The sequence below is a fragment of the Podarcis liolepis genome (assembly GCF_965112155.1).
Source record: "Podarcis liolepis genome assembly, chromosome: 6".
NCBI classification, from domain to species: Eukaryota; Metazoa; Chordata; class Lepidosauria; order Squamata; family Lacertidae; genus Podarcis; species Podarcis liolepis.
The window spans coordinates 8741026-8767214 of record NC_139559.1 but is presented as its reverse complement, the minus strand read 5'-3'; the positions used below and the strand labels follow the sequence as shown (position 1 = coordinate 8767214).

The 26189-nt window shown below is 46.6% G+C and overlaps 2 protein-coding genes across 3 annotated transcripts in view; both read left to right on the top strand.

Annotated features, from left to right (window-relative positions):
- Nucleotides 1-14349, top strand: part of LOC310708792 (DEP domain-containing mTOR-interacting protein-like) — a 40430-nt gene extending 26081 nt beyond the window's left edge. Inside the window, exons 4-9 of one of the 2 annotated variants that reach the window (XM_083507608.1) lie at nt 4383-4561; nt 6135-6320; nt 6657-6797; nt 7940-8010; nt 11324-11428; nt 12549-14349. In XM_083507608.1, the coding sequence (XP_083363734.1) occupies nt 4383-4561; nt 6135-6320; nt 6657-6797; nt 7940-8010; nt 11324-11428; nt 12549-12674 (808 nt within the window). In that variant the 3' untranslated portion in view covers nt 12675-14349. The remainder of the gene's footprint in view (nt 1-4382; nt 4562-6134; nt 6321-6656; nt 6798-7939; nt 8011-11323; nt 11429-12548) is intronic. The other variant, XM_083507609.1, reaches the window with a different exon arrangement.
- An 8993-nt stretch (nt 14350-23342) lies between these two features.
- COL20A1 (collagen type XX alpha 1 chain) overlaps nt 23343-26189 on the top strand; it is a 139348-nt gene continuing 136501 nt past the window's right edge. Inside the window, exon 1 of the mRNA XM_083507331.1 lies at nt 23343-23415. The gene's annotated coding sequence lies outside the window, so the exon portion shown is untranslated. The remainder of the gene's footprint in view (nt 23416-26189) is intronic.

The following is a 26189-nucleotide window of genomic DNA, read 5'->3' as shown; positions in this document are numbered from 1 at the left end:
CACCGTGGGATCTCAGGCCCACACACAGGGTCTGTGCTCCTTTGCAGAATTGAAATTGCGGCAGAGACTGTTATGGCTTTAAGAAATATGGTTTTATTTAAGCCAGAAGCGGCTTAGTCCTGCTGGCCACATGACCCGGAAGCTGTACGCCGGCTCCCTCAGCCAATAAAGCGAGATAAGCGCCGCAACCCCAGAGTCGGCCACGACTGGATCTAATGGTCAGGGGTCCCTTTACTTTTACTTTACACCTTCAGTCTACCTGGAGGGAGCTCAGATCTTACTGAGTATAGTCCTTTCAAGAGGATCTTGTATTTTTAACCTTTTGTTGGAAGCTGCCCAGAGATGGGCGGGGTAGAAATATTATTATTATTATTATTATTATTATTATTATTATTATTATCCATAGCAGTGCAACCCTGGAGCCCAAGGCATTTCTATATCCAGCCCTGCAGCCAGCCTCCCCTAAAGATGGAAATAATAATAATAATAATAATAATAATAATAATAATAATAATAATAATTTTATTTGTTTGTTTGTTTGTTTCCTGCCCGTTTGTTTCCTGTTTCTGGCTTGGTTTCCCCAGCCATCTCAACTCTTCTTCCTGCTTCTTCCTCCCAGAAACCCTTTCCCTCTCCCCTCAACCATAACCCCATCACGTTGGTAATATCTCAATCCCCAGGCCCAAATTTTTCCTCCCGGTGGCCCATCAAACCTTTTGCCACGTTAACAGGTTTGCTCTTCACTATGCCAGACAGGCTGGTTTGTTTAAGCCAGCCCAGGAATTCCCTGCCTGGCACATCTCCGCAGCTTGTACTTTAATCCATATCCCAGTTAATAAAAATCCTAGTGTTTATTCATTTCTAGGGGTTTTTTGGGGGGGGCAACTGTCCCCCAGTCTATAACAATATTTTAATCAATTAATTCCAATATCTATAGACTGCTTTCTGCACTGCAACAAGCTCCCCCCACCCCCGGTCTCTCAGAACCAGAAGAGATATGCAAAGTGCTGCTCAATGACAGAGTCTCAGATTGCTTGGGAAGGACCCAGGGGAGAAGGAGACTTAGGCATCTGTAAATCTTCGTAGGGGCAATTTCTACCAAGAAGAGTTGCTGTGTTTTCTAGGCCTAGCCTCCTGAGCTACCTTGTTTCTTTGAATACAAGCCCCCAACTTCCTGCCTGCTTGTTGGGCATTCATCCTGATTCGCTTGCACAAAGCAAAGGTTAGACTCTGGCTGCCTTCAGACAGCGCTTTATTTTCACAATGTTTCCTTACCTGATAATTTCCAAGTTTCGCGTGATCATTCGTGCAACATAAGAACAACTTCTGGAAAACTAGTGGAAGCCGGAAGAAGCTTAGCACACTTTTCCATGTCCTTTGCTTCCGGAAGAAAAGCCGTTTGCAAACTCCTTAGCCCAGAAAGTCGCAGAAGTTTTGCTCTAATTTTGCACGGCAACATTTCGGGTGCTTTCAGCATGCAATTCTCTCCCGCCATTCAAAAATGAGCACAGCATGGCAGTATATCACAGTGCCTTAATGCAGTGTAAAAGGAATGTGAGAATTTGAGATAATAGTGGCTAGCCTTATAATAAGGAAAACTAATGCAATAACCTCCACATCTGAATGATGAATGTCCGTTTTTATTTAGCATTCCCTCTGAGTTGCCTGCAGGGAGATTATACTGCAATGAGCATTTCTCCTGATTTGCTTGTGCAAATACATCATTCCATTCATTATTCCTCCATCCCAGACCGTTCAGAGCTATTCCCCGTCACATTCATAACCTCACAGAGCACATATTTAAAAAGGAAAAATGGATTTGTTGTGACAAGGTGGCAGGGTGCTTTAATCCACTTTAATTGCACAGACCTAAATTCCCAGTCTGTGCTTGGATGCTTCCCATAAAACAGCCACAGTCTAGAGCTGAGCAGAAGCTTTGTTTCGCTGCAGTTTGGGAGAATAATCAGCCGTTAGTTATATTCCATAGGCTCAGCACGCCCTCTTGTGGTTATGGGAGTATTTAAGTTCTTCAGCACACAAAAAGCAGGTTTATTGCAGCTAAAAAAGACTCAAACTGGTGGCGCTGGAGACTGAATTTTCAAGCTCTTGTCGAGAATCGGTGATTACAGGCCCATCAGAATTTCTGCCACCTCCCTCTTCAGAGATGGAGAGTGTTTGTCAACAGCTTGATTTCATAAATCGTACGAGTAGAGATTGAATTTCACCTTTAATCTTTTTGACGTATGGATTATGCCCGACAGGAGAGTGCTTACGGCTGATTCCTGTGATCAGAATGAGACAGAAGAGGAGACAGACAGGAGATCTGCTTCAAATTTCTTCTTATATTATCTTTCAAATGCCTTCTTATGTTATCTCGGCTGCACTCTTACAGACATAACATAAGAACATAAGAAGAGCCTGCTGGAGCCAACAGCCCATTTATTCCAGCATCCAGTTCTCACAGTGGCCATGAAAATGCTTGTAGGAAACCCATGACATGGGTGGCGCTGTGGTCTAAACCACTGAGCCTCTTGGGCTTGCCAATCAGAAGGTCGGCGGTTCGAATCCCCACGATGGGGTGAGCTCCGGTTGCTCTATCCCAACTTCTGCCAACCTAGCAGTTCGAAAGCATGCCAGTGCAAGTAGATAAATAGGTACTGCTGAGGCGGGAAGGTAAATGGTGTTTCTGTGCGCTCTGGTTTCCGTCACGCCCATTGCGGCAGAAGCGGTTTAGTCCTGCTGGCCACATGACCCGGAAAGCTGTCTGTAGACCAGTGTTCCCCAACCTTGGGCCTCCAGCTGTTTTTGGACTACAACTCCCATCATCCCTCGCTAGCAAGACCAGTGGTCAAGGATGATGGGAATTGTAGTCCAAAAAAGCTGGAGGCCCAAGGTTGGGGAATACTGCTGTAGACAAACACCGGCTCCCTTGGCCTGAAAGCGAGATGAGCGCCACAACCCCATAGACGCCTTTGACTGGACTTAACTGTCTGGGGGTCCTTTACCTTTTTTTTAAAGCTGTAGGAAACCCACAAGCAGAATTCTAGCAGAAGAGCGCTCTCACCTCTTATGGCTTCCAGCAACTGTATTCAGAAGCATTGCTCCCTCCAGCTATGGAGGCAGAACATAGCCACCTTGACTAGGAGCCATCAGCCGCTGTTTCTTCTAAGAACTTAGCATCATAGAATTGTACAGTTGGAAGGGACCCTGAGGGTCATCTAGCCCAACCCCTGCAAGGCAGGGACATGCAGCTGCCCAGTACAGGGATTGAACCTGCAACCTTGGTGTTATCAGCACCATGTTGTAACCAATTGAGCTACCCAGTAGTATAATCCTCCTTTAAAACCATTTGTTTGACATAATGCCGAGCAGCCTCGCCTCCGAGAATGTGCAGCCTCGCCTTCCCCTCATCCATTGCTGGGTAACTGTGACAAGCTCCTGTGTCTCTGGACTCTGCTTCTGCTTCTAGATAAACTTGACTGCCAGGACATTCTTCTTTGAGAAATGAATGGCTTGGAAGTTTAACAACCCTATGCAATATTGTTGTTTAGTCGTTTAGTTGTGTCTGACACTTCGTGACCACATGGACCAGAGCTCGACAGGCACCCCTGTCCTCCACCGCCTCCCGCAGTTTGGTCAAACTCATGCTGGTAGCCTCGATAACACTGTCCAACCATCTCATCCTCTGTCGTCCCCATCTCCTTGTGCCCTCCATCTTTCCCAACATCAGGGTCTTTTCCAGGGAGTCTTCTCTTCTCATGAGGTGGCCAAAGTATTGCAGCCTCAGCTTCAGGATCTGTCCTTCCAGTGAGCACTCAGGGCTGATTTCCTTCAGAATGGAGAGGTTTTATCTTCTTGCAGTCCATAGGACTCTCAAGAGTCTCCTCCAGCACCATAATTCAAAAGCATCAACTCTTTGGCGATCAGCCTTCTTTATGGTCCAGCTCTCACTTCTGGGAAAACTCATCACTACTGGGAAAACCATAGCTTTAACTATACGGACCTTGGTCAGCAAGGTGATGTCTCTGCTTTTTAAGATGCTGTCTAGGTTTGTCAGTGCTTTTCTCCCAAGAAGCAGGCGTCTTTTAATTTTGTGACTGCTGTCACCATCTGCAGTGATCATGGAGCCCAAGAGAGTAAAATCTCTCACTGCCTCCATTTCTGCCCCTTCTATTTACCAGGAGGGGCTGGGACCAGTGGCCATGATCTTAGTTTTTTTGATGTTGAGCTTCGGACCACATTTTGCGCTCTCCTCTCACATTTTGCGCTCTCCTCTTTCACCCACATTAAAATACACAATATTAGCAAGCGTTAAAATGGCAATGGCTGCATATGCTGACCTGCTCACCTTGTTCCTTTGCCATGCGTTTCCTTGATCCTAGGCTGATCAGCGTAGAGGACTCGATCCTGAAAGTCAGAGAGGAGAACTCGGTGAAGTACCAAAGGACTTTTCTGGCCTGTGAAATGATCGACTGGTTGGTCCAGGAAGGAGAGGCAGCAAACCGGAAAGAAGCCGCTGAGCTTTGCCAAGTGCTCCTTGAACATGGGATTATCCAGCATGGTATGAATAAGGAGGTCACAGAAAAGGGAGGGCATTGGGTTGTTACCTGCTGGGCAGGTTAGGGGCAAAGAATACACCTAAGATAGCCGGAAGTGCCGAAGAGCAGTATGGTGTAATGGCTAGAGCATATCGCCTAGAAGCTGGCACTCTGTAACTTGGCCAAAACAACACACATGGTGGGATACACCCAGGGGAAGATCTCCAGCCTCCTCTTGTTCTAAATCTGGAATACAAAGCAGGATGTTTTGGCCAAATTGAGCTTCTTCCCCTATAGATATCAGTGGCGAAGAGGCTGTGAGAGATTGAAGGAAGGGATAAGAAGTTGGGCGGAAAGACTGGAAACGCAGCAGCTGTCAGATGAGGAGGAGTTGGGAGGGGGAAGGGGAACTATCCTGGCTCTTGGTTAGAAACTGGAAGACAGCATGGCCAACAGGAACCAAAGACTAGAGAAAGGGCAGAGTGCAAAAGAGTGTAGCTAAGAAAAGGAAGAAAAGCAGTGTTATTTTCCATTCTTTGTTAGGTTCTATCCTTCTTTTCAAAAACATTTTTTTCTAAGGGAGCTTTGCAAGCACATAAAAGTACAAAGTTAGATTTGATTTTAAAAATGTGCAATTAGGAACTTCTTCTTCTTTGGTGATCTCTCGTAGCCGAGTAAGATTGTCTTCCATGAACACGGTTTTAAAAGTGAGTACGTAAGTGACTGTGGAGGCCAATTCTGGATCCACACGTCCTTCCACAGTGGGGACATAGGTTCTGAGTGGGAGTTGATCACAGTGTGGATTTGCCAAGTGTGGCTTCCTCTTAGCATGTTCCTCCCTTTTGTCCTGAGTTTGAGCATCTTCAAAACCCATGACACCTTTAGTAAAGGCTGTCCTCCAATTGGGGTGCTCGCAGGCCATTGTTTCCCAATTGTTGGTGTTTATAGTACTTTTTTAAAGATTTGCCTTGAGACAGTCTTTAAATCTCTTTTGTTGACCACCAGCATTACACTTTCCATTTTTAAATTTGGAATAGAGTAGTTGCTTTGGAAGACGATCATTAGGCATCTGAACAACCAGTCCAACGAAGTCGTTGTTGAAGAATCATTGCTTCGACAACTGGGAACTAAGAGCAAATTAAAGCAGCATCAGACATGGTCTGGGGAAATTAGGGGTCCTCTTGATACCAAACAGATGACAAAGTCAGCACCAAGCAAACCATTGTGGGGAGAAAATTCTATTACGAGGGTGCCACCACCTAGAAGCCCATCTCTCTCATACACATACACACCTCGCCTCAGATGGTTGAGGCACCTGACAGAGATGCTGTGAACATAAACTTCTGGGCATGCTGATGTGGAGGCAGGCATTCCATCTGGATATCCCGAACCCTTCAGATTGTCCCCAGACATGAACCAGGAGCTATTGCACTCTGTGTGTGTATGAGAGAGAGAGCACTGAGTACAATTGTCACCAACCTCCAGGTTGCTGACGGAAGACTGCTGAATCCTATCTCTGCCATGTTCTTGGGGGTGGGATGGGAAGAACCACAGCCCTCAATCTGCTCCCTCCCCACACACCCATTCTTTCCTCAGTGGCCGGCCGGCACCACTTCTATGACGGCAACCTCCTCTATCAGTTCCGCATCAATTTCCGCCGAAGGAGACGTCTCGCGGAGCTGCTCAGCGAGAACTCATCCAGGGCCCTTTCAGACAGTCCCGACAGCCCCTTCTGCCTCCGCAAACTCAACCCTGAGCAGAACAGCTGCAGCTTCTTGTCTGGTTGGTAACTGCGGGTGATGGCGGCAATTGTGGGGAGTGCTCTGGGTGCTGTCGTGGGGGCAGTGGCGTAGTGTGGGGAGTGCAGGGGGGGGCGGCCACACCGGGTGCAGCATCTGGGGGTTAGGGTTAGGGGGCGCAAATCCATGGGTTAGGGGGTGCAAATTACTTGCCTTGCCCCGGGTGCTGACAACCCACTCTACGCCACTGCGTGGGGGCCTAGGCCAGCCTGCTGCTGGGTCTGGGAGGGTACGGTTTGTAGCAGTGGAGGCTGGTCTATTAGCACTAGCGGGGCACTGCTCCACCTGCCTCAGCCCAACTTACCTTTGTCTCTTTCAGTTCAGCCCAATAAAGAAATCAAAACAGTCTCAGCGGTTCGAAGGAGCAGCGTCACCTCACTGGCTGGGGGATCCAACCCCTATTTCAATCTCTCCCCGAGTTTGGGGTTCTTGCCAGCTGTGGAATGCAACCCCAAATCTGGTGAGGAATGCTAATAATAATAATAATAAGCCGCCCATCTGACTGGATTGCCCCAGCCACTCTGGTCATCATTATGCCTCAGAACCTAGAACATTGCTTATAATCCTAAGAATTTGATGGTTAAATTCCAAACAAAGATTCTTTGGATTGGAGCTCTTAAATGTGCTAACTAGGTTTGCCATGTCTTGAAGAACAAAAAAGAGGACAGCCCAAGCTGGGGAAAGCTGGGGGGGGGGGGGACACAACAACAACAACAACAATGGACCCCCCCAAAAAACCAGACATTTACTTAAAAGTGTAAAAATCTGCCTGGATGGGCATGTTGCCTCCCTAAAAGAGGACGTGTCCAGGTTTTCCCGGGTGTATGGCAACCCTAGCAAGCACCCACACACCCACAGAGCCAGTGTGGTGTAGTGGTTAAGAGCGGTGGACTCGTAATCTGGTGAACCGGGTTCACCGCTCCTCCACATGCAGCTGCTGGGTGACCTTGGGCCAGTCACACTTCTCTGAAGTCTCTCAGCCCCACTCACCTCACAGAGTGTTTGTTGTGGGGGAGGAAGGGATAGGAGATTGTTGGCCACTTTGAGACGCCTTAGGGTAGTGATAAAGTGAGTTATCAAATCCAAAGCCACCGCCTCCTCCTCCTCCTCCTTCTTCTTTCCCCTTTCCCCTTTTGGTTTATTTCCTTATCTGCTCCTCCACGTGACAAGAGAGTCCTCTCTATCATGCCAAGCCCACCACACTGACCAGCAAACGAACAGATACAAGCCTGCAAGCACTACAGCTGCAGCGAATCCCCTTCGTTCCACTTCCAAAGAGCTGTCCACGCGAAGCATTTTGCATTGCATTTGATTTTTTCAAAGCAAAACATTGGCGAGGCTGATGTTGGTCCTTGCTGAGATCTGTTTGTACTTCCTTGAATTGTTTTGGACCTTGACTCAGTTGCGCATTTCTGTGTGTGGGTTTCCCCCCCACTGAGAACCACCTGCACACAGAAGAAGAAGAAAAATAAGCTCTGTCCTATCTGGTTAACATTCTTGGTTCACTTCCCCTTTCACTTTGCTATGTTACTCTTTTTTCGAACAATTGACCTTTAGGTGAGACCTGTCACTTTTCTTTTCTTTTCCTCCCCTCCATGCAAGTATTAAAGAGGCCTGTCACCAATGAGGAACTTCTGACCCCTGGGGCACCGTACATCAAGAAAACGCTGACGGTAAGCTTGTTAGCCGGTCATCAGAATGTTACATTGAGATTATTGCTAAATCCTCCTTGTTACAGTACAGAGCCCTTTAACTGGGCAAGCCTAAAGTTGCACGATGTGTTAGCATCTCTCCCACAAAATAGTCCAAGTCCCAAGGCGAAGTACCCTTAAATGATGCAACACAGCAATCCTGGTGTGTTCAAGTTGGAACCATTGGGGCTCCTCTGGAGTAACTGGAGTGTGTGTGTTTGCATGTGTAGAAAGCTTACACATCTAATTTGCCTCTGGGCTTTAATTATAACTTCCATGAATGATCGAATCTTTATTTGCATCAGCTGTTGACCATAATAAAACAACAATATGATATACAAAAATAAAAAGTCAATTCCATAAAATACATTTTAGGGTTTTGAATCAATAGTCATATAGTGGATCTTACTCTAATTGCCCCAGCTAAAATCCCTGCAAGCTTTGCTGTCACCTGCTCATCTGCCAAGAGAAAGGACACTGGCAGTGGCTGGGCGACCCATAATGGACAATAAAAGAGGAGTGATAACATCATTCCTCAAGTCTTTATAAAGAGTGCAGGCCAGAAGGGCATGTGCCACCGATTCGGTACTGCCATCTCCACAGGGACATAAGTGTTTTTCATGTGGAATCTGTTGGAATCATCCCTCAAGTACAGCCGAGGGCAATACATTCAATCTTGCGAGAGTAAAAGCACGTCTGTATTTTGGAATTGCTCGGTTATGCAGATAGGGTGCCAGAGAGTCGAAATGGGTAGGTGGAAAATAGTCATACCATGAGGAAAATTTCCTTATCGTGGCCAAGTTGTTCTTATAACTTCCACTGTTTTATTGTTTCCCCATTTTTGTTAGGGTTGGCATATTTCAAAAAGTGAAAATCTGGCCACAATAGTGGTTGAGCTTTTGGGGGCAAAACGAAAATGAAGATTTTTGCCAATTGTTTAGGAAAATAGCCCCCCCAAACAAACAAAAAAAAACCCCCACAACACTTCTCATTTGGGCTGCTATATGCCCGGATTTCCCCAGACATTTTAGCCGCTTTTCAAAAATTTCACCTGGATGCCATTTTCGACAGACGAATCCCGGCCACGTCCAGGAATTTTCAGATGTATGGCGGTCCTACTTAATGTGCATTTCTGGGTTGGGTTTTGCCCTATTTTCCTGCAGGTCAGAAGAAGGTGCTATGAAGTATAGCAGCTGATAGCTCTTTTGAAAGCAAGGAGTCTGATGTAGGAAGAGAATATGCAGTTTTGGGGATATGATGTGGGGAGGGTGCGTCTGTCCACTGCAAAAAGAAGCCACTGTTTTGACTCCTTGCAGCTGCATTCATTGGATTAAGCAGCATCAGAGTTTCCTTGCGTCACTCTGCAAAGGGGGCGAGATGCAGAGTGGAAAGGTCACGGGGCAGGTCATGTGAAGCTGCCATAGACATTGGGCCCATGTTTGTGTAATCTGCTCGGTAGCAGATCTCCAGAGTCTTTCCCATCACCTCTGCTCCCTCATCTTTAGATGCCAGAGTTTGGACCCGGGACCTTTTGTAGGCAAAACGTGCGCTCTGTCACTGAGCCATCAGAATGTGGTCTTTGTTTTTTTTTAATTTTCAAACTGGCTAGGAAGGACATTCTATTCTCTTCCTGGCGTGCCAAGTCTCCCCTTCTGAACTTGCCCTGTCCTTCAACTCCCCGAGTCTTGTGGGTACATCTTTTTGTCGTTTTCATGGTTAGTTTCCTCTCATTCCTCTACTGTACCACCTGTTTGTTGTTGTTTTTTCATTTGCTTGTTTCAGTCAGGCGAAGCCCTTTGAGAGATGGCCTTTTTCTCCCCCTCCCCTCCAATACGCTTCTAATTTGAGCTTCTGTCCTTGGACACATGTGTGCAAAGTCGGAGGAGTTCAGAAACCAGTTTAATGGTACGTTGACTTCTGCCACATCAGTCTAAAATGACTAGCTCTGTGTTCACTCAAGAGCAAGAACCAGGCAGTCTTGCCCATCTTTTTATTTTTAATGCAATTGACCATTTCTATTCACTTGTTTTCGGACGCGGGTGGCTCTGGGGGTTAAACCACAGAGCCTAGGACTTGCCGATCAGAAGGTCGGCGGTTCGAATCCCCGTGACAGGGTGAGCTCCTGTTGCTTGGTCCCTGCTCCTGCCAACCTAGCAGTTCAAAAGCACTTCAAAGTGCAAGTAGATAAATAGGTACCACTCTAGCGGGAAGGTAAATGGTGTTTCCGTGCGCTACTCTAGTTCACCAATTCCTGCATTGCAGGGGCTTAGTCATGCTGGCCACATGACCCAGGAACCTGTACGCCGGCTCCCTCGGCCAATAAAGCGAGATGAGCGCTGCAACCCCAGAGTCAGCCATGACTGGACCTAATGGTCAGGGGTCCCTTTACCTTTTATTCACTTGTTTGAATCCATTATACATACAACTTTAATTTCAACTTAACCAACTTGGTGCATAGATCTGGACCTGCTGCATTCATTTGTGTTTTCCCTGACGGGTCCTGTGTTACAGATCTGTAAGGGGTAGCAGGACTCTTCCAAATATTTTGACCATATTTATTCAGAAACCAGAAGTCATAGAATCATAGAATCATAGAGTTGGAAGAGACCACAAGGGCCATCGAGTCCAACCCCCTGCCAAGCAGGAAACACCATCAGAGCACTCCTGACATATGGTTGTCAAGCCTCTGCTTAAAGACCTCCAAAGGAGGAGACTCCACCACACTCCTTGGCAGCAAATTCCACTGTCAAAAAGCTCTTACTGTTAGGAAGTTCTTCCTAATGTTTAGGTGGAATCTTCTTTCTTGTAGTTTGAATCCATTTCTCCATGTCCACTTCTCTGGAGCAGCAGAAAACAACCTTTCTCCCTCCTCTATGTGACATCCTTTTATATATTTGAACATGGCTATCATATCACCCCTTAACCTCCTCTTCTCCAGGCTAAACATGCCTAGCTCCCTTAGCCGTTCCTCATAAGGCATCGTTTCCAGGCCTTTGACCATTTTGGTTGCCCTCCTCTGGACACGTTCCAGTTTGTCAGTGTCCTCCTTGAACTGTGGTGGCCAGAACTGGACACAGTACTCCACACATCAGGAGGTGTGAGATGGGGGCTTGTTGACTTGGTGTCCCCTGCTGCCTCTTTCCACCAAACTGCCTAATGATGGAGTTTTAGCCTTGTAGAAGCAAAAGTAAGAAGACTGTCACCTTTGCTTTTGCCCAAGGCTGAGCATTTTTACAACACTGGGGTGTAAAAAAAAAGAACAACAATTGCAAATGCTGTCCCTCTTTCTTTGCAGATTGTGGGCGACGCAGTTGGCTGGGGATTTGTGGTCCGTGGAGGTCAGCCATGCCACATCCAGGCTGTGGATCCAGGAGGACCGGCTGCAGCTGCTGGCATGAAGGTACCAGTCTTATCTAGTCAACCAGGTCCCTGTACATCAGCCTGGGTAGCTCAGTTTTAGAGTGTGGTGCTGTAACACCAAGGTTGCAGGTTTGATCCCCATACGGGACAGCTGCATTTTCCTGCATTGCAGGGGCTTGGATGAGATGTTTCTCAGGGTCTCTTCCAACTCAACAATTCTATAGGACTCTATAGGAAGCCCCTCAGCAGGACCTGAATGCCTCGTCGTGCTCCCCAGAAACTGGTCTTCAGAGGCGTGCAGCCGTCAACCCCACAACCTCCCATGCATTTGGCTGAAAGCTCTTCTGAGAACCTTTGGACCAGCACTAGTCAGAATGGAGACTGAAAGCTTGCCTATATTTGATATACTTTGGCTGTTGTGCAAAGCTGGGTGGAAGGAGCCTCGTTGCAGCACCTGGAAGCTGATGGATGAGTTGTCGGCCGATCGTGGGAAAAGGAGCTGAGTGAATTCGACAAGCAAATCCTCTCTGTCTACTCGAGCACGAAAGGCCACCTGAGAGCACTGAACCAAAAATAAATGGGTTTTGAGCTCCTCCTTAAGGATCAGCTCCTTTGGAATGAGAGGAGCTGTTGGCTCTGCTGCTTAGAAGCTTTATTATTATTATTATTATTATTATTATTATTATTATTATTATTATTATTATTTTATTTGGAGAAAGGAAGAAGCAAGGGAGTGGCTTATACAAATGCAAACTTGGGTGGTTTGTGTGTGTTTTTTGGAACTAAAGAGTTTCTCAAAGGACTGCTTCTATCAAATTAGGTATGTGTATAAGATTTTGCTTGCACAAGACTTTCTGAATTTTCATTGAATTTCACTTCTGACAGGATTTGGTGGCTTCTCTGGAGAAGTATGAAATCTCCCTGAGAAATCTCCCTGCTTTTTGTGAAATGATGATGATTATAATTCTTCTTCTTCTTCTTCTTCTATTATTACTACTACTACTACTACTACTACTACTACTACTACTACTACTATTACCCCACCCACCTGGCCTTTCACAGCTCTGGACACTCCCGCAGGTGCTCCACATGATTGAGATTCCCTAAAAAATCACTTTTAAGAAAAATGTAGTGTAACTTCTCCTTTCCCCTCCCTTTAGGTCTGCCAGTTTGTCTATTCTGTGAATGGGATGTATGTCTTACATCTGGACTATCAGACCATTAGCAGCCTCATCATGACCGGACCTCGAACTCTTGTGCTGGAGATTATGGAAGCCACTGAATGAGTGAAAAGGCCACATGTTGACTTCCTTTTCCGCAAACCCACAACTCCTTGCCTGAGACCACCAACCAGATTTCACGTGCTGTGGATGAGACGATCGATCCAAGTGAATCCTCTAAACCCAGAAGGGGCTCAGTGTTTCCTCTTATGCCTACTGTCTAATAAGGAGGTGGAACATATCCTGAAGATGCCAAGGCGGGGTTTTTGTTTTTTGTTTTTGAAGAGCTGGGTCTTGAAAAACCAAGGAGTCTCTTCCCATGGAGAAAAGGAGAGTTAGGATCCTTTTTTAAAAGAGTAATACCCAAAAGCTCATCCAAACAGCTTCTTAACGCCATAAGAATGTTGCCAAAGCTCAGCACCGTCCTCCTCTTTCTCATAGTGCCTCTGCCTACCTAACTTGTTCACTAGAACAGAGAATAATAATAATAATAATAATAATAATAATAATAATAATAATAATAATAATTTATTTATACCCTACCCATCTGGCTGGGTTTCCCCAACCACTCTGGGCAGCTCCCAACAGAATATCAATAATAATTTTAAAAAGCAATCAAACATTAAAAACTTCCCTAAACAGGGCTGCTTTCAGATGTCTTTTAAAACTCAGATAGTTGTTTATTTCCTTGACATATGGTGGGAGGGCGTTCCACAGGACGGGTGCCACTACCGAGAAGGCCCTCTGTCTGGTTCCCTGTAACCTCACTTCTCGCAATGAGGGAACCCCCAGAAGGCCCTTGGCACTGGACCTCAGTGTCTGGGCTGAATGATGGGGGTGGAGATGCTCCTTCAGGTATACTGGACCGAGGCCGTTTAGGGCTTTCAAGGTCAGCACCAACACTTTGAATTGTGCTCGGAAATGTACTGGGAGCCAGTGTAGGTCTTTCAGGACCAGTGTTATATGGTCTCAGCGGCCGCTCCCAGTCACCAACCTAGGTGCCAAATTCTGGATTAGTTGCAGTTGACATGTCCTTGTGCGACTTCATCAAAAATGATTCTTTTTCCAGCTGTGCTTATCATGTGTGCAGGCAAAACAGAAGTGACCCACTGGGTCCTCCTGGACAGAACCCTGCAGGTGGCACTGGCAACAAAACATTGCCATGCAAAATTGTTCTGCTCATTGTGCTTGCCAGTCCACCCAGCCATGCCCTCCTGCAGGTTACTCCATTCCCTTCTCCTCAGTTTCCCATAGACTAGGATAGCTCAGTCGGTAGAGCATGAGACTTGGTCTCAGGGATGTGAGTTTGAGCTCCACATTGGGTGGAAGATTCCTGCATTGCCCTAGATGATCTTTGTGGTCAAGTCCAGTGCTACAATTCAATTTCCCCAACAGTCATTCAGCATTCTGTGGTCCTGAACATGCATAGCTCTTATTGGGCTGTGTATTGACTGTTCAGGGTGATTCCCACCCACCCAAACTCTGGAGTTTCTTGCCAGTGTGGTGTAGTGGTTAAGAGCGATAGACTTGTAATCTGGGGAACCAGGTTCGCGTCTCCGCTCCTCCACATGCAGCTGCTGGGTGACCTTGGGCTAGTCACACTTCTCTGAAGTCTCTCAGCCCCACTCACCTCACAGAGTGTTTGTTGTGGGAAAGGAGATGGTTAGCCACTTTGAGACTCCTTCGGGTAGTGATAAAGCGGGATATCAAATCCAAACTCCTCCTCCTCCTCCTCCTCCTCCTCCTCCTCCTCCTCCTCCTCCTCCTCCTCCTCTTCTTCTTCTTCTTCTTCTTCTTCTTCTTCTTCTTCTTCTTCTTCTCTTGTTTCTTTGTGGCCTTGTGCTTAACTGCAAGTGCTGTTGGCACAGACCGGTTGAGTTTGCTGTTGGAGGGAGCAATAACACTTTGCACCCATGCTTCAGGGAAAGAGCAGCCAACATGGTGCCCTACAGATATTGCTGGAGCACAACTCCTATCATCTCTGGCCGTCGACCATGCTGGCTGGAGCTGATGGGAGTTGGAGTCTATCAACATCTGGAGGGCCTCGGAACGCTCACACTTGGCTGTGGGTTGCCATATTGACTCCAATTCTTTTAAGTGAAACTCTGAGAATTTGGAATCTCTCAGGTCTGTGGTGCATCAGAGGCCTTGCAGTATGCGCAGAATTCATTCTGGCTTCCATGGTCTACTCTGAACTGTTGGCAGAGTCGGATGCATCTAATAGAGGTTACCGCCCACACACGTCCGCTGCACTTTTCTGCTTGTGTGGTGGCACCTCGGTAAACCCACTTCTTACTGTTTGTAGCAGAGTTTTCCCCGGAGGCAGAAGACAAGAAGAGGGGTCATACTCAAATTCACAGTCAAGAGCTTCTTTATTGCTTGACTGGTTGCACAAGCATTTCTGTTACTATTACATACAAGCTATTTACAGTGGTGCCCCGCAAGATGAATGCCTCGCGAGACGAAAAACTCGCAAAATGAAAGGTTTTTTCGTTTTCGAGTTGCTTCACAAGACGAATTTCCCTATGGGCTTGCTTCGCAAAACGAAGCTTGACCCGCAAGCTCCGGGGACAGCGGGAAGCGCAGCGCGTCTTCCCCGCTGTCCCCGGACCTCTTTTGAAGCAAGGGGCGGCGCAGAGAAGATCGCTTCTCCCCGTTGCCAGCCCCGCAAGCTCTGGGGACAGAGGGGAAGGCGCAGCGCCTTCCCCTCTCTCCCCGGACCCCTTTTGAACCAAGGGGCGGCAAGGGGGAGAAGCGATCTTCTCCTCTCCGCCCCTTGCTTCAAAAGAGGGGACAGAGTGGCGCTTCCCCTCTGTCCCCGGACGGTCTCCATAGGAACGCATTGATTGATTTTCAATGCATTCCTATGGGAAACCGTGCTTCGCAAGACGAAAAACTCGCAAGAAGAAAAAACTTGCGGAACGAATTAATTTCGTCTTGCGAGGCTCCACTGTACATTCTTTCTTTATCTCTCCAGCACGGTATAATCTCAGTCCAGTAGTTAACAATCCTGACACAGCAAAACTCACATTACCAGCAGCACACATTGTCTTACTTCCAACCTTGTTGTCAGTGTGCGTGCTGAGTGTGTGTGTGTGTGTGTGCTTTCCTCGTGCAGAAATTTCAGCCTGCAACTTCCTTTATTTGCACCTCCAGCTGACACCAATCAAGCCTAGCGTGCCTCTCCTACACACTAAAGAAAATTCTGGAACCCTCTTTAAAGCTTCCAGGAACTTTTATATGTTTCTTAAAGAATGTTTTCCTAACAGCATCCATGCTGCCTGCCTCTGAAACATTTTTACAGTACTGCTGATCTAAAGGCATGTTCCCTATAAAAATCACCTGACTGTCTTTTCTCCATATATAAAGCTGACAGTGGCTTCTTCGGCATTCCAAGAAAACATGAATTCTAGGGTGCTCTGCACACTTAATAAAGGTTTTCCCCTTCTTCCGCACAAAAAACACAGAGGTCTTACTCATTGGTTGTGTGCTGGTGTGTGTGATCAAAACACTCTGCTTCTTGGGCTTGCCAATCGGAAAGTCAGCAGTTCGAATCTGCACGACAGGGTGAGCTTCTGTTGCTCTGCCCCAGCTTCTGCCAACCTAGCAGTTTGAAAGCATACCAGTGCAAGTAGATAACTAGGTACCACTGCGTCGGGAAGGTAAACGGTGTTTCCGTGCACTCTGGTTTCCGTCACAATGTTCCGTTGCGCCAGTAGCAGTTTAGTCCTGCTGGCCACATGACCCGGAAAGCTGTCTGTGGACAAACGCCGGCTCCCTCGGCCTGAAAAGTGAGATGAGCGTTGCATCCCATAGTCGCCTTTGACTGGACTTAACTGTCCAGGGGCCTTTTACCTTTTTAACTACAGACAGGGGCGAAGGAAGGAGAACTGCCACAGAGCGGAGTAAACCACTATGTACGGCACATGCACGCGCCCCATACAAACGGTGGGATCCTCGAGCGCCGTACAGACAGTGGTGGAGGGTGGAGATGCAAATGGCGGATCCTCCACATGCGGCTGCAGTGGTGTGATGGCGGTTTGTGCTGCCGTGCCCAGGGGTGGTGGGGCGAGTCCCCTGCGGGGTGCCTTCTTGTCACACCCTCAGAGATGGCAACCAGGGTATCTGCCCCTCTTCCTCTGCCACTGCCTACAGAAGTGTTTATTTACGTTCATTCACAGTTTGCAAGAAATATTCCCAGTACAGTTGTACCTCGGCTCTCAAACACCTTGGCTCCCGAACAAATTGGCTCCCAAATGATTGAAACCCGGAAATGAGTGTTTTCGAATGTTCTTTTTAATTTTTTTTAAATTTTTGATGCAAAATTACAACAAAAATTGCAAACATTAAATCCAAAATAAAACAGTACTAACAAGGGAAAAAAACACAAGAGAAAAAAGAACACAAAAACCAAAAACACACATCTACAAATAAAACCATATCATCATTCTAATCCAGTCATTACATACATATACACATACTGACTTCCTTCCTTGGTTCTAAGACATCAAAATTTTTACTCTTTCTAAATTGTTGTGTCTAATGTAGATTACCTCTGTCTTTATACTTTTTACACCATTTTTCTCTTTCTTTAACCCTGCAAAGCATCATTCATTACGTACCTATATGCTTACTCTAGAACAATGTTTTTTCATATACTGTTTAGCACATCCCCATTCTTTTAATAATTTTTGGTCCGATTGCCCCCTTATGAATGCTGTGAGTCTTGCCAGATTTATATATTCACAAAATTTAATTTGCCATTCTTTCATTGATGGAATTTTTCTCCCTTTCCAAGTTTTTGCTATGAGCATCCTGGCAGCTGTTGTCACATAGAGGAATACTTTCCTTTGATTGTCAGGAATATTGTTTGTGACTATATCTAAAAGGAATGTCTCCAGTTTTTTTACTAAAAGATATTTTAATCATCTTTTTGATTTATTCATATATTCATTCCAAAATTGTTTAATAGGTCGGCATTCCCACCACATGGCTCTCAAACACCTTGGCTCCCGAATAAATTGGCTCCCAAATGACTGAAACCCAGAAGTGTGTGTTACGGTTTTCAAATGTTCTTTTGGAAGCTGAACGCCCGACGGGCATCCAATTGGCTGCAGGAGGTTCCTGCAGCCAATCAGAAGCCATGCTTTGGTTTCTGACCGTTTTGGAAGTCGAACGGGCTTCCGGAATGGATTCCGTTTGACTTCCAAGGTACAACTGTTCTCGAATCACAATGTTTTGTCGCTAGGGGAATGTGCTTTCTTTCCCAGGTGTTTTGCGGTATATACAACCATATCAGCACTGTGTGGAATGTGGTTGTTATGGATGTCAGGAATACCACTTCTGTCGCAACTGTGACATCGATGAGGGTGAGCGACACACAGCTCTCTCATATGCACATGTGTGCACGCACACACACACAGCTTATCTGTCCTGTCTTTGTGGCTGTCAGGTAAACTTCAGAAAGGGAACATCAGCCTGGCCCAAACTGACTATGTGTGTCTATACCTCACTGCTTTGGGTTGTACCCAATGCTAAACATGTAGAGCTCTGCCTCTTCCTCTCCTCTCACACCTTCAAAATCTGATTTTGGTTATAATATTGATTATGATGATTGGGTAAAATTATGGACAGAAGGTTTGAGGTTCACAGCGTGCTCCACTCTAAAAGAAAATCTTATGAAAATGACGTACCGTTGGTATATCACCCCAGTTACACTAGCAAAAATGTATAGAGTAAGTAATAAAATGTGTTGGAAATGTAAACAAAAGACGGTGATTTTTTTCACATGTGGTGGACGTGTGAAAAAATGAAAAAATATTGGGACATGATATATAACAAAATGGAAAAAAAACTATTTAAATACACTTTCCCAAAGAAACCAGAAGCATTTTTGCTAGGGATAACAGGGGATGAATTTAAAAAGGAAGATTACAAACTATTCATGTACGCAACGACCGCCGCTAGAATCTTAGTGGCTCAGAAATGGAAATCCCAAGAAATCCCAACTTTAATGGAGTGGCAGACAAAAATGTTTGAATTGGCGAAATTGACTTATAAGATTCGGAACCAAAAAGAAGCAAAGTTTGAAAAGGATTGGAGTAAATTTGTTGAATATATACGGAGTAATTGTAAGAATTTAAAAACTGTAGCAGGATTAATGTAAATCTTGTGATGTGGATGGAGTGTAAATAAGAAACTGCAAGAAAAGATTTGAGACATGAAAACCGTTGAAGAGATGGAAGGAAGTCCGGACGCAGCAATAATAATAATAATAATAATAATAATAATAATAATAATAATAATAATATAATAAATTTTATTTATATCCCGCCCTCCCCAGCCAAAGCCGGGCTCAGGACGGCTAACAACAATCAAATAATCAAACAATCAAATAATCTAACATTCTAAACATTTCATTATAACAATTAATTAAAATCAAATTAATGGCAACCGTTAAGCAAAGTTCTGTGCAGGTTGCCAGAGGAGGGAGTCAGGCTGGGCCCTGACCAATAAGGCGCAGGGTAAATAAGAAGACATACAAATTTTTGAATGCAAGAGTATTTATTTTATTTGTTGTTGTTACAAAAAAGCAATAAAAAGTATTGGGGGGGAGAATCTGCTTCAGAGGCAGCAGCGGAGCATATACTCGTACTCCCGAGGGGGGCAGGGTGTGCTCCCAAGGGCAGTGGGGTGCAGAGGATGCCCTCCCAGGCGCGGGATAGCCGCTCGGGTGCACAGAGCAGTGCGCACACCCTGCGGCCAGGGGCGGAGCAAGCCGCAACGGGGGAGGAGCAAATTGCAGACGGCAGACATTCAGCGCACCGCCCGCCCGCAATTGCCAAATGTCACCCCCTTCAGCGAAGACACCCAGGGCGGCCCACCGCCACCTCACCCCCTTCCTCCGCCCCTGTCCAGAGGGCCCTCCAACCCTCTGAGCAGATTTTGAGGGCAAAAGAGGGGCAGTTGACTGCAGGGAGAGGAAGGGCAAGTTCCGTTATGCAAGCGGAAGTCTGTTTCACAGTAGGAAAAAACATTGCCACTGTATTCTGCTCTGGTCAGACCTCACCTGGAGTACTGTGTCCAGTTCTGGGCACCACAATTCAAGAAGGACACTGACAAACTGGAACGTGTCCAGAGGAGGGCAACCAGAATGGTCAAAGGCCTGGAAACGATGCCTTATGAGGAACGGCTAAGGGAGCTGGGCATGTTTAGCCTGGAGAAGAGGAGGTTAAGGGGTGATATGATAGCCATGTTCAAATATATAAAAGGATGTCACATAGAGGAGGGAGAAAGGTTGTTTTCTGCTGCTCCAGAGAAGCGGACATGGAGCAATGGATCCAAACTACAAGAAAGAAGATTCCACCTAAACATTAGGAAGAACTTCCTGACAGTAAGAGCTGTTCGACAGTGGAATTTGCTGCCAAGGAGTGTGGTGGAGTCTCCTACTTTGGAGGTCTTTAAGCAGAGGCTTGACAACCATATGTCAGGAGTGCTCTGATGGTGTTTCCTGCTTGGCAGGGGGTTGGACTCGATGGCCCTTGTGGTCTCTTCCAACTCTATGATTCTATGATTTGCAATGCAATAATTGCCTAAAATGCATGATCTAAAACATAGTGAAAAGTATGTTTTGGGTTGTTGTTTTTGAAAATCTTATTTAGAGGCTAAGTGTTCTTCCACCTGTGTCACTTTAGTGCAATAGCGCTGATGGGGAAAATGAATGTTCTGCTTGTTTGCCCCTGGAGTCGTGAGCGACTGGGATTAAACAAGGTGCAGACACGACTGCACACTAGTTCAGCCGTATCAAAGAGAGAAGCCTTTCAATGATGTAGTAAAACGATGCCTGTTTTTTATGGGGGAGATATCAAATCTATTGATGTGCAGTTAGTTCCTCTCCAGGATTCGGTTCTGTGTGTTTCATGCCCGAACATCAGTTTATCCCCAGACAATCGCAGCTCAGGGGAAAGATTGAGAACGTAAACACTGCAATCTGATATTTCCCTGGAGCATGTGTGATCTCAATGCAACTTGGCATGGAGGTTTACAAGCCAGCTCCTCGATTGAGGTTTGAACACCACCTCAACCCATAATTGCCTTTAAAGGGTTTTGTGAAGAAGAAAACTATATTTTTTGCTGAGGTGTCTCAAAAATTCCACTTTGCTCATTTTCATTTATTTATTCATTTTTGGTTAATTCTCTAAGCGCTGTGTGTTCTCCCGGGGGGGGGGGGTTGTTTTGTTTTTTTAAAAAAACTAATTGTCAATCAGGGCAATGGTGATTTTCCTCACACTTCGTTAGAGGGAATATCATAGAATCATAGAATCATAGAGTTGGAAGAGACCACAAGGGCCATCGAGTCCAATGCCCTGCCAAGCAGGAAACACCATCAGAGCACTCCTGACATATGGTTGTCAAGCCTCCGCTTAAAGACCTCCAAAGTAGGAGACTCCACCACACTCCTTGGCAGCAAATTCCACTGTCGAACAGCTCTTACTGTCAGGAAGTTCTTCCTAATGTTTAGGTGGAATCTTCTTTCTTGTAGTTTGGATCCATTGCTCCGTGTCTGCTTCTCTGGAGCAGCAGAAAACAACCTTTCTCCCTCCTCTATGTGACATCCTTTTATATATTTGAACATGGCTATCATATCACCCCTTAACCTCCTCTTCTCCAGGCTAAACATGCCCAGCTCCCTTAGCCGTTCCTCATAAGGCATCGTTTCCAGGCCTTTGACCATTTTGGTTGCCCTCCTCTGGACACGTTCCAGTTTGTCAGTGTCCTGCTTGAACTGTGGTGCCCAGAACTGGACACAGTACTCCAGGTGAGGTCTGACCAGAGCAGAATACAGTGGCACTATTACTTCCCTTGATCTAGATGCTATACTCCTATTGATGCAGCCCAGAATTGCATTGGCTTTTTAGCTGCCGCGTCACTTTGTACAGTTGTATAACTTTGTACAGTTGGTTCTGGAGTCATGGGAGCACCATGGGCTGATCCACATTTACCAGCTGGGCCCTGGTGTAGCTCAGTCGGTACAGCACAAGGTTCTTCATCACTGGATTGTGGGTTCAAGCCCCACATTGGGCAAAAGATTCCTGCATTGCAAAGGGTTCGACTAGATGACCCTCCTGGTCGCTTCCAACTGCACAATCTTCTACAACTTTTTTGCCCTGCTCTTTCTGAGTGCCACAACCCCAGAGTCAGTAACGACTGGACCTAATGGTCAGGGGTCCCTTTACCTTTACCTTTTCCAGGCACCATGGGTGGCGCTGTGGGTTAAGCCACAGAGCCTAGGACTTGCCGATCAGAAGGTCGGCGGTTCAAATCCCTGCGACGGGGTGAGCTCCCGTTGTTTGGTCCCAGCTCCTGCCCACCTAGCAGTTCGAAAGCACATCAAAGTGCAAGTAGATAAGTAGGTATCCCTCTGGCGGGAAGGTAAACGGCGTTCCGTGTGCTGCTCTGGTTCGCCAGAAGCGGCTTAGTCATGCTGGCCACATGACCCGGAAGCTGTACACCGGCTCCCTCGGCCAATAAAGCAAGATGATTGCCGCAACCCCAGAATCAGTCACGACTGGACCTAATGGTCAGGGGTCCCTTTACCTTTACCTTTTCGAGGCACAGGTCCAAGCATTTGGTTTTTTGCTACAGAGCTTTCCCCATAAAACCTACTCTTCAGCACTCGATCGGAGCAAACGTGAATTCAGGTTTTCCTGAATTCTTTGCTCTGATTGAGCTTTAAAGAGCAGGTTTCCGTGGGGAAAATCCCAGAACAGAAGAAAGCTCGGACACAGAGCTTTAAAGAGCAGACCATGCTTAGAAAGAGCATGGTGTGGAAAAGCCCTAACAGAAGAGTTTGGGATTTTAGGCCCTCTAGGTTAAAAAAATAATAATCTATGTGATGCACATTAGATTAGTTTTCATTTTCCTCCATTCTCTCTCTTTCTCTCTCTCTCTCCCCCCCTCAGCTTCTTCCTCATGTCTTGCTCCTCAATGCCTCACTGTGCCCAGATTCCCCACTGCCTCTAGGCAGGATTGCCTGCCACTCCCTGATGAATAGTAAATTCCACCCGACACCACCGGCTCAGAGCCTGTGACCCTTGCCTGCCTCTCAGAGTTCGAGGCCTGCTGAATTTTCATGAAGGGCCTTTTCAGGAACTTGAAAGGAGCGCTTGTTAAAAATTCATGCCCGAAGATCTTCTGCTGGGTAATGATCGAGCGTCATTTCCCGTTTTGAGCAGATGTTATAATAGCTGCACTAAGCAAAAGCGTTTGCGGTGGAGGCAAGCGGTTTGGGGGGGGGGAATGCTTAATGGCTCCTGGGAGGGAAATGTTAGTGCCTGGCCTGGCCTGGCTTGACTTGCAATTCCCAAGAAACAAGGCAGCTTGAAGATGGACATACTTTAACAAGTGAAACCGAAGCTGGTCCCTTGGGCAGAAAGCAAGCCCATCTTGTTACCAGTTTCACCATATACAGCTAGGTAGCCGTGTTGGTCTGCCATAGTCAAAATAAAAAAATTCCTTCCAGTAGCACCTTAAAGCACCTTAACTTAGTTGGTCTTTAAGGTGCTACTGGAAGGAATTTTTTAATTTTGACTATGGCAGACCAACACGGCTACCTATCTGTAACTGGAACCATGGAAGGCACCACATTGAGCCGCATGAAATGGAAGTCCATCAACCTCACCAAGAAACTTAACTTAGTTGGTCTTTAAGGTGCTACTGGAAGGAATTTTTCCAGTTTCACCATGATAGTGTGCCGGTCCCGTGGGCTAAACGAGAGGCGTGGTCCGAGTCCAGTCCGAGGTCGAAGGTGCAGTATGGAGGCAGTCCATAAAAGTTGAAGCTGGATGCAGGTCAGGTAGTCGGGTGAGGTCAGGAGCTCTGGCAGGATAGCAGGACAGGGTTCAGGCAGAAACTGACAACCAACGAAGTTGCTCCCGCAACTTGGGACTGAGGCTGCCTGGTTTTTATCTGCCCCCAGGCACAGGGTGGCCCCGATGCTTAGGTGACTCACCTCTCCTGGCCTGGAGGCGAGCACTCCTCCTACGGGAACTTAGTTCCCTCCGCCTCTCTGCCCTGAGCCTCTGTAGCTCAGGAGAGGCTGGAGGGTTACCGGACCCAGAGGCAACCTCGGCTTCCTCTGAGGGGGCTGAGAGTGGAGCACCTGCAGGCAATGGGTCCTCCATCACCTCTGGAGCCAGAGCAGACTCAGCTGGAGTCTGCACCTGAGGATCCAGCACAGGTGAGGACCCTTCAGGCTCAGGCCCCAGCCCCGGCTCAGCTGGTTCTGGAGGTGGGGAATTCCTTGCAGGCTGGGATCCCTCAGGTTCAGCATCCGAATCCGAATCCCAGGCCATCACAGATAGACTTGGCACGCCAGCCAATTGGATCTGGGTCCCAACATCAGTCTCATACCTCTGCCAAGCTTTGGAAAGCCTTCCTGCCTTTTGGTTTTTCAAAGATCCCATGTAATAGAACCATTCATATTTCCCATGTTAGCCCTCCTCGGATAGAAAATGGATTTCTAAACAGTACAAAACGATTTGGAGTGCTGATGGTTCTTGTTGACAGCACTGGCACTAGCCAAGTGGCACTGTGCAAAGGCAGCTTCTGCCTTAAGCTTTGCACAACTGTTACCCACTTTCACCCTTGTTCTATAGAATCTGTGACAAATGCATTAATTTTAAGAAATAAATTGCCTTGTAAGACCTTGCAGGAACAGGTGAAAATACCCAACCCATTGCTTCTGTGGTGGCGCTGGACCCCAGTGAGGCTTTCTTATTTGATTAGGACCCCCAAGCTGCTAGCATGGATGTGAGGAAAAGGGTGGAGATGCACCAGAGTTAACCAATTCTGGGTTTGGATGCTTGAATTAGTCTCTGGTATAAGCAGCTGGCTTTTGGTCCCAGACGCCACGTTGGCCTTGCTCTTTGACTAAAGATGAACAGGACTTTTTGGTGCACAATGAAGAACTAGTGTTGCTATTGTTGTCAGTTGCTCAGATGAAGGTGGCCAGACAGTGGAAGGCAATGCAAGGGCCGACAAAAGAAAGGTGGGAAGTAGCTTTCAGAACATTTGATTCATCATAGTACAGTAATAAGAGATATCGCTAAACCTGTATGGTTGTTGTTCTTCATCAACTTTCTTTACAGAAATCACCCCCTTTCAACCCCAAAGTGACCCACACCCTGCCAGGGAGAGGATACATCTTGGCAGCTGGTTACAGTGCTATAGAAATTAATAAATATAGGAATTTTGAATATTTGGGTTGTGAAGGGAAAATACAAGCTGCAGAGGAATTTCTGGGCTAACCTATGCAATAATAATAATAATAATAATAATAATAATAATAATAATAATAATAATTTATTATTTGTACCCCGCCCATCTGGCTGGGTTTCCCCAGCCACTCTGGGCGGCTTCCACAAACACCAAAAATACACTAAGATTGGTCCTAAGTAAAGGTAAAGGGACCCCTGACCATTAGGTCCAGTCGTGGCCAACTCTGGCGTTGCGGCGCTCATCTCGCTTTATTGGCCGATACAGCTTCCAGGTCATGTGGCCAGCATGACTAAGTCGCTTCTGGCGAACCAGAGCAGCACACGGAAACGCCGTTTACCTTCCCGCCGGAGCGGTACCTATTTATCTACTTGCACTTTGATGTGCTTCCGAATTGCTAGGTTGGCAGGAGCCGGGACCGAGCAACAGGAGCTCACCCCGCCATGGGGATTCGAACCGCCAACCTTCTGATCGGCAAGTCCTAGGCTCAGTGGTTTAACCCACAGCGCCACCCCCGTCTGCATTCCACAGGATTGCGTCCATTCTTAAAAGATGGCAAACAGCTTCTTTCTGCAAGGAAGTGTGGTGATATCTGCTGTAGGTGCCTTTCCCCCCATTGATGGGGAAAGTGATGTAGGGGGGAAGATGCCCATGCTGTTTTCTGGTCCTGTCCCTTTTCCTTATCTTTGTTTTTGGCCATTTTGTTTTATGTCACACACGCCATGGCAGCCATTTTGTGGCGGACATCTATCAGAGGCAGATTTAAGAGAGCACAACTGGATCGGTTCCACTGGGTGCAGAGCCTTGGGGGTGTCACAACTATGATGTCAAATAGAAGGCGAGAGACCAGGGGTACCATTTTTGTTGTGTCACACAGGACACTGCTGAAATTTGAGACCCTGAGGTCTACCACTGCACCCGTGACATTTTCTCAAAATCCAGATACTCCGGAGAGCTGCTGTTGGTCAGAGTCAATAGAACTGACCAATGACCTGACCCCATAAGGTCCTGTTGGGAACTTTGTTAGCAGTAGGTGTTATTCCTAGCCAGCTGTGCCCTCTGACATCCAATCTGTGGATTCACATCACTCTTCCTGACCCCTCTCCACCCTTCGCCATCTCGACATATTTCTCAACATGAATGGCAAGCCAAACTGGTTTGCAAGAGCCTGTTCCTTTAATGTGAAATAACCACCTAATTAACTTCAATTGCCTAATTAACTTCAATTGGAGAAACTGCTTCGAGGAATAGAGGATGCTTCAACGCAGAATGAAGTTGGCCAGAATAAGATCATTTTGATCAGTC